Here is an 8,311-nt window from a genome sequence, read left to right on the forward strand (position 1 = left end):
GACCAATTCGTGCGGCGGTTGTTGATCTGCACTCAGCTTTCCACGAAGGTCTACCATTGGCCATTGTTCGGGCGCATGGTATTCGTTTTGCGGTGATAGACACTTGGTACGACTTCCACCCGGGTCAGGTTTGCACCTCGCCATAAGAGATCTCGCAGGCCCTGCACGGGTTTTACTCGTCGCTGTACGCCGCAGAAGAGGACGCGACTCGACTGCACAACCAAGACGCGCCTTCCGACCGACATGGGCAGGCGCCTCCAAATATTAGTCTCGGAGCTCTACAATTGCATAGAGAGCGCGGTACAAGTCGCCCGGCCAGGAAGCGCTACCGTACAAAATCCTAAGACTGGGACCGCCCTAGGAGCCCAGCGCGCTCGAAATGGTGCACAACCACGCACTCTACGACGAGGCATCGCTCACACCTAACCTAGTCCAAGGCGCGACGATGCTCTTGCACAAGAAGGACGCACGCGACTGCCCTGCCCTACCAACAACCGCCCGATCGGCCTCATCAACGGCGACGTCAAGATCCTCACTGCAGTCTTGGCCAACCAGCTGCAGTCGTACGCTGCCCTCTTGGCACGAATCAGAAAGGCTTTATCAGAGGACGCTCGATCACGCACAATACTGAGCGCATAGAAGATCTGCTCGAGTGCAACAGAAGATTGTCTACGCGCCAAAAATCAAGCCGGTCTTAGCCTCTCGCCCGCGCTCGAGACTTGGATCGCGTGCCACCATGGTCACTCGCTCTGATATATGCACGCCGCTCTCACGTCGTCCCCGGTCCCGACCTGGCCGGCGCCGATCATGCCAACGCCTATGCGCCCTGAAGCAACTTTGCCGACCTAGCCTTCGCCTACCCGGATGCGGCGTCTGCTCAAGCCGGAGGCTGTGTCCAGCAGGGTTCAAATACTAGTTCATCCACGGGTTCGACATTCGCGTGGGGCCGAGCGCGTCGTCGCCGCTGGTCCACAAACAACAGCTTTTGGTCTTCGGTTCAACCCGGTAGATATGTATTTACGTAGAAAATACCAAAAGATGGCACACTCGATACTCACGGACGACGACCAAGATGGGGATCACTCAAGCCCAGCACGCCCACAACTTGATGTCCCCCCCACCTCATCCAACCGATGCCCGCTAAGTGCCGCAGCCGCGATCTTGGACAACATGAGACGCCGAATGACAAGTGGATCGGCTACCGTGCAACGACTAAAGACGCCTTCACGCGGTCATCGCAAGCGTTGTCGCACCATATTTGACCAGCTTCGAGCTCCGCATTCGTAATCTACGTGTCGTTGTTATACTTGCGGTTCGCGTACTTCTTGGTTTCCACATATGGCTGTCCAAGTGATATCCTAACGCGATACTGGTTCGTTCTACCTCGCAGGGGACCTGATATAGTGGGCCATTTTAAACAGCAACGGACGCCGCATCCGGGGCACTAGAGTGGACAAGTGGTTCGAGCTAGAGCGTGAAGTGCAAGCAGGCTTTCTGTATCACCTGCACCAAGTACGGGGCCTCCGGCTGAGCGCGATAATGGCGCCTTCATGATGTCGCTCTTGCTCAAGATATCAATGGTAGTTGTCCATGGCCCAGCTCTGCATGGCCGCGCCCGTCGGCTTCACGACGCCAAAAGCGAAGACGCCCGAGAACATGTTTGTCTTCGTGCAAAGACTGAACTTGTGGGGCAACAAATGTAGTACCAGTAGTGGCCAGTGTTAGCTAGCTACTAAAGGTGCAAATCTCAAGCGGACACGCTTTCGCCGTGGCTCTGATGTTCTTTTCTCGCTATCTTCATCTAAAGATCATCCTTCTTCGCGCGGGGTTACCCATCCTCTTCTCGGAAAGTGGTACCGGTAGTTCCAAGCGCCGCAAAAACACCGGTAGACGTAATGAGTAGGCAGTGTACTACGTAGCTCACTTTACAATTATACTCTAACCCGCCACGCCAATCCTAAATTCGAGCGGTTAATCAAGTCATATATTGCCCCACTCGAGCGTAGCGCAAGGTGGAATGGTCATTTCAAGATGACGAGGATGAAAACACCGAGATCGGCACGGCATCATTGACGTCGGGGCGACGGGCTTCATGGTAGGCTTACTCGAGCCTATCAAGGCCCTTTTTATCAAGGCCATTTACCCGATGGTTCTTGAAGAAGAGACGCTGACGGGACCTTTGTGCGCGAGTACCTCGATAGGCTCGCGCGAAGCCGCGATGACCATGCCGATGCACCAGGCGCCAAATTCCACCCAACGTGACACGAGCATCCAGGACAACTACACGAGCGACGACCTCAAGCGAGATGCTTGCATGCAGCCGTGTCGCGACCATACATGGCCAACGTCTTCGTTTCGTGCGTAGACCTGGGCTGTAGAGTCTCATGAACATCAACCCCATCCTTGGCATCGACTGTACGCGCATCGCCGCGCGTGATGTACTGGCCTTCGTCGTATGTGTCGTTTCACCAAGCCACACGACCTTTTGGAGAGGATGAAGCAAATCAAGCATGATCATCCATGATTGGCGAATTGTCAGGACTTTTTGTCCAATCACGATTGGAAGTAGTTTCAGAGAATTTACGAAGGGTCACATACGAGTACCTGCAACGACCATGTCGAAGCGACCCGAGTCGGTGCGTCCGCCAGCCCAACGCGAAGGACCTGACGAAGCTTCGCGCCACGCTGGACTAGCTGTAGCGCCCCCCAGCCTCAACCGCCCTGACGACTCTCGCTGGTCGCAGCAAACGCTGCCCACGTGGAAGCCCATCTTGACGTTGTGGTGGACCATCGTGATCCTTTTTGCGAGCGCGATTGGGTGTCTCGTACTGGGCATCCTCGTTTGCCGCAGCACCTCTCAGCTAAGCGTCTACCGCGTAGTGTACGACGGTCCGGACCAGCTCAATGCGACGCAGGTGGACGGGTATGTTGCGCGCCTAAGCAACTGCCACGTGTCCTCGCCCGCAGACGCCAACTCGTTCAGTGGCCAGCACACATGCTACGTTACTATCCGCGTCACAAAAGATTTTGTCAGTGATGGCCATCTCTACTACGAGCTCGATCCATTTTTCCAAAACCACCGTCGCCTCGTCGCTTCGCAAGAGCCCAGCCAGCTCATGGATCTCTGGGCTGACAACGCCTTCAGCACAACCAATTGCGACCCACTGGTGTCCGTCACATCAACCGCGTGCTATGGTACCGTCTGCAACGGCTCTGAACAATCGCGGCAGCTCTATCCATGCGGCTTGGTCGCGAATACAATGTTCAACGACATCTTCTGGTACACGTTGATCCACTAGACAAGGCGATTGTGACCATGTCAGGTTGCACAATGGATCAGTTATCAACGGCCCTGTCCTCGGCCACGGCGACCTCACGCACGAAGGTGCGTTGATTTTACTTTAATATGCTGCTCACTCACTGATCCCGTCAGGTATTGCCAAGTCGTTCCTGACGTACAATGTGAAGAACCCAAGTGTGTCCTTGGATCTGGCAAGGTATCTACCTATTTGGCACAATCCAAACTACAGTCGTATCATCCCGATGCCCGACCGCCCGAACCCCCCTTCAGTAAGTTTTGTTGATATGTAAGCAGCATTCGAGAGAACTGGAATAGATGACGCCTGACTACTCCAACAGCACGGCGTGGACAACCACTGCGCCGCCGGGCGTCGGACTCGAAAACGAATGGTTTCGCGTTTGGATTGATGTCACTGCGACACCAATCGTACGCAAGCTCTACGGCCGCATCGCCAAGGACAAGTTGCGCAACGGGACAGAGCTCACGTTTGCGGTCCAATCCAACTTTTTTTCTGGCGGTAACCCATTCGATGCACAAGGACGACGCCTACATACGTTCGTGTAGGCACCAAGGCGCTCGTGCTGGCAGAGCTCGCGTGGTACGGCAGCGAAAATAAACCGCTGGGTGTTGCGTTCATTGTCGTCGGTGTGTTTTGCGCGCTGGCGGCGCTTGTCTTCTTTGCCCGAGCGCTGCGCAACCCTCGCAAGCTCGGCGACGTTTCGGCACTTAAATGGAAGCTGCATTAAATCTTAAATCAACATTTGGTGTCATCCTGCACTACCCTAAACCGCTCTCGGAGAACGTTCAACAGCCACGGAACGAACGTCGCGGTATCGGCGTCGGTAGACTCCATAAGCCTTGCGATATGATTGCGCACTTCTGTTGATAACTCGAGTTCCGATTTGCCGCCTGGGCTGATAAGGCGGAGCTTTACGAGAAAGCCACTGGTTTGGCCCGCGTCCACGTCGGAGAGGCCCCAGAGAAGGGGCAGAGTCACCTCGACAATGTCGATCCAGGTGTGCGACGTCACGTCGTGCTGAACGAGAACAACGAATTGACGATAGTTGGTCGTATCGACTTGCAGCACTACACAAGACATACGAGTCATTCTTGGACTTTGATTTATATCGACGTACCGACGGCGTGGTCGCGAACCCGTTCAACGAAGCCCTGTCGCATGCGCTTCTGGTCGTGAACCATCAACTGGATGCGATCGAGACACGTCTCAAGCGAGCGGTCATTGCAAAGCACGTCATGCGAGGTATCGTCGTGGTCGAGAAAGACAAAGGCCCGCGTCAAGACAAAGCCAAGGCCGCAGACAATGCGAATGCAATGGCCTGCGACGCGCAGCTCCATCTCGATCTCGCTTGGTCCAAAGAGCGACGAGTGAGAGGCGACGACAGAATTGTCAAAGTCGCGATCGATTCGGCGGAAAACCGCTCGCCAGCCTGGAAGGGTGCCCAGGCCATCCCGTATGTGGCGCTGCAACAAGGCTTGCAGGTCATGCGCCGTTGGGGAGCACTGGACGTAGCCAATCATAGCTGCCTCGTAATACACGCAGCTCTGGCCGTCCCCGCCAGGGGCCGCTATCTTGAGGATGCAGGACGCGCGGCCATTCGCCACCTCGACCAACTCGTCCGCAGGTCCGTCGTCCGTCGCCCGAAACACCCGCATCGCTGCAACGTCCGGATGTAAATGCGTATCCGGACAACCCCATTCAGTTCCAGTAAGGGGTCATTTTCGCTTCCCCAAAATGGCGACGACCCACAGCTTCCAGCTCCCCCAGCGCGCGATCTTCTCGGAGGCCGACATGCGCCAGTTCCTTGCATCCGATGTATGCGACCGTCTTCGCCGCATGATCCTTATTACCATGGCTTAGGCCTATGAGCGCCACCTTGTCTTCATCAAGCACCTCAATGAGAGCGTCCGCGGGAAGAAGCTCACGGACGAGTACACCGTGTCGCCGGTACGTCAAGATAATGGCACATCCCGCTGAGAGCTACATGCCATGTCTATAGAACGTCGAGGCGCTCTGCGGCCTCCTTGCGACGCTGAACTCTTGGATCGATGAGATTCCGCCCATTGACCAGCCCATGCGCTTTGGCAACAAGGCGTTCCGGGACTGGTACGATCGCCTCGCCCAGGTGAACTGCAATTGTGTTGTGTGTACGTACTGGAACCGACTGAGGACGGTAGGAAGCACCGAAGCTCCATGCGTCACTTCTCGCTTCGATTGGTATGCAAGACGCCGCCATCGAGCTCAGCCCATACCTCATCGACAGCTTTGGAAACCGGACACGCATCGACTATGGGACCGGCCACGAAACGACCTTTATGCTCTGGATTTGTACAGTACCTTTGTGCTAATGTGAGGCTCATCGCACATCACAGGCACCCTGCACAAGATTGGGTTTGTGTCCCAGGCAGACTTCCCAGCTGTCGTCTTGAAGGTCTTCCACACGTACCTAACGCTCATGCGCCGGCTTCAAAAGACGTACATGCTGGAGCCCGCAGGCTCCCATGGTGTTTGGGGTCTCGACGACTACCAATGCTTGCCATTCTACTTTGGCTCGTCCCAGCTCATTGGTACGTGACCGCATCAAAGGCCGCGTATGCATAATGGGGCGCGATGCAGGTCAGCGCAACCTCGCGCCGTCGGTTGTCCACGACGATGGTCTTCTCGCGGCGCACAGCCCCGATTACTTGTACCTGGACGCGGTCAAGTTTGTACGCGAGGTCAAGGCCGCGTCGTCCTTTGCCGAAACGTCGCCAATGCTCAACGACATCAGCGGCGTGCACTCGTGGGAAAAGATCAACTCTGGTATGCTCAAGCTTTACGAAGGCGAGGTGCTGAAGAAGCTGCCCGTGATCCAACACATGCTCTTTGGGTCGCTCATCCCGTGCTCGTGGGTGCCGTCGCAATCTGGCGACTCCTCGTACACCCCCGTGAGCACAACAGCAGTGCGCGCTGCCAACGCTAATTGGAATGCGATGGGCAAGGCGCCGTGGGCCTCAGCAAATCTCAGTGCGACGACAGCTACTAGTCGCGCGCAAGACGACCAGACGCAACTGTAAATTTGCGCAAAGTAGGATAAAGGCACAGGGTTTGTCTAAGATATCACGGCCTTCACCCGTATCTTTATCTACCTACATTTCATCGAACTGCTCGTCGGCCTCATCGACCTCATCAGCCATGTTCTCGAGCGCCGCAAAGTTGATGCGCGAGACGGCTTCCTGCGTCATGGCTTCCATCTGTTCGGGGACGGCAACGGGTACCGCGAAGTGTACGGAAGCAGACCAATCTGACGCGAGACCTTGACAGCCGCGGTGAGCTGGCGCTGCTGCTTGGCGCGAAGGCCCGTAAAGCGACGGGGCACGATGCGGCCGTTGGGCGAGATGAAGAGGCGGAGCAAGTCCGTGTTGAGGGCAAGCTCGACGGGGTCGAGGTCGGCCTTGACAAACTCGGTCCAGGCCTTCTTTGGCTCAGGCTTCATCGGCGTGCGCTTGTGACGAGGCAGCATCCAGTTCATCATCTCCGGAAGGTAGACATCACCCTGGTCCCAGTTGTTGAACGACTTGTCTTGGAGCGACGGCGAGTCGTCGTCGTCGTCGTCTTCGTCGTCCATGACAAAGTCGCGCTGGTTCTCAACGAGCTGGGCGAGCTCGTCCTGGTTGAGGCGCTGCGGGTACTCGAGCGTCTCTTCGTACGCGCCTTCGCCGAGCGTAAACGTGTGCCCTTCCGGGAGCGTCGGCAAGTCCGTGTGCTCGTCAGGGACCTGGTCCTCAGGCGACAAGTTGTACAAGGCATCGTCCGTGGCGCCCACCGGCGCGGCCTTCTTGTCCTTGGCCACGTACCAGCGGTTCTTGTACGGAGCCTTGCCTTCGCCTACGCCAGGTCGTCAGTCGGTGGTCTTCATGCGCAGGCTTCATACCATCGTTGCTCTTGTCGCTGCTAAAGAAGCGCGCGCTCGAGACGCTCGCGCTCTTGGCGTTCAACGCGATGACACGGGGCGCGGCGGCGGCCAGGCGCATGGATCGGAGGACGCTGGCCATGATTCTCAAAATCACCTCTGGCCAACCAACCCCACCGGATGCCGCATTCCCTCGGAAACTTCATATTTGTGCATAAAATGTTAGAGTTGGCGCCGCCTGGCGATGTTGTAAACACATATTTGCTATACTGTTTAAAACAGATTAATGTACACGAATCGCATGACTCTATTCCAAGAGGCCTATGCTGAAAAATCTACCTTGCATAGCTCCGTTCTGAGCGAACGTCTTCATTGCTTTACTGTGTACTACGTAGTACTTTTGAGCTCATAACAACCAGGCTCTCCGTATCATCACCTACACTACATACTCAACTAGTTTTAAACACACACCGAACGACGGCACTAATCACGTGCCACTGATTCGTTAAAATTTTGAACCAATCAGAGGCACGTTGATTTGACCATAGTCGGCAGCGACTATGGTTTGCGTCCTGGTCAGATCGACGAGGAGAATGACTGTCTACCAGCAGGTCTACCAGGGCAGACCGTGAGACGCTCCTTGAACGACTGCAACTGTGTCTCGGTCGTCAGATTGCCGCTTCTGATTGCGAAGGCGTTAAGGTGGTCCAGGACTTCGCCACCGCCGACGGTCGCGAGCACATGCTGGTGCTGCTCCGAGTCGTCGACGTCGTCGCCGCTTGTCGCGTCGGGCGACTTAGTGCGCGAGGTTCCACGCGCCGCGCCGAAGCTCAAGCGGGAGATTGCCGTGCAAAAACGCAGTGCAGCGAGAGGATCGAAGCGTGGGTCGGCGCTCGGAGCTTGATGAGCGACGCTTGCGTCACCTGCGTGAGCGGAAAGTGCGGCGACGGCCGATAGAAGACGGTCCAACAAAGACTCCCACCCTTTACTGCCGCCGCAGAGGCCACCGTCGATGCTAAGCGAGACGAGGCCACCATCGAGCGCAACGTCCAGTAGAAGTGTCGTCGGACCGTCAAGCTGCACGAAGAGCAACTGAAAC

General features: G+C 56.3%; 3 protein-coding genes across 3 annotated transcripts; 2 read left to right on the plus strand and 1 right to left on the minus strand.

Annotated features, from left to right (window-relative positions):
- The first annotated feature begins 2,581 nt into the window (after positions 1-2,581).
- SPRG_01787 (hypothetical protein) lies at positions 2,582-4,084 on the plus strand. The gene is made up of 5 exons (XM_012340153.1): positions 2,582-3,280; positions 3,324-3,385; positions 3,434-3,570; positions 3,617-3,818; positions 3,866-4,084. The coding sequence occupies exons 1-5, from the start codon at positions 2,616-2,618 to the stop codon at positions 4,045-4,047; spliced, it is 1,248 nt and encodes a 415-aa protein (XP_012195543.1). The 5' UTR covers positions 2,582-2,615; the 3' UTR covers positions 4,048-4,084.
- A 964-nt stretch (positions 4,085-5,048) lies between these two features.
- On the plus strand, positions 5,049-6,448 carry SPRG_01788 (hypothetical protein). The gene is made up of 6 exons (XM_012340154.1): positions 5,049-5,135; positions 5,181-5,267; positions 5,320-5,445; positions 5,498-5,648; positions 5,693-5,887; positions 5,937-6,448. The coding sequence occupies exons 1-6, from the start codon at positions 5,055-5,057 to the stop codon at positions 6,374-6,376; spliced, it is 1,080 nt and encodes a 359-aa protein (XP_012195544.1). The 5' UTR covers positions 5,049-5,054; the 3' UTR covers positions 6,377-6,448.
- Positions 6,381-7,372, minus strand: SPRG_01789 (hypothetical protein). Its single transcript, XM_012340155.1, has 2 exons — positions 7,234-7,372; positions 6,381-7,187 (listed from the first exon to the last, which is right to left on the minus strand). The coding sequence occupies exons 1-2, from the start codon at positions 7,352-7,354 to the stop codon at positions 6,541-6,543; spliced, it is 768 nt and encodes a 255-aa protein (XP_012195545.1). The 5' UTR covers positions 7,355-7,372; the 3' UTR covers positions 6,381-6,540.
- Between the last annotated feature and the right edge of the window lie 939 nt (positions 7,373-8,311).

This window comes from Saprolegnia parasitica (assembly GCF_000151545.1).
Source record: "Saprolegnia parasitica CBS 223.65 unplaced genomic scaffold supercont2.4, whole genome shotgun sequence".
Taxonomy (NCBI): Eukaryota; Oomycota; class Saprolegniomycetes; order Saprolegniales; family Saprolegniaceae; genus Saprolegnia; species Saprolegnia parasitica.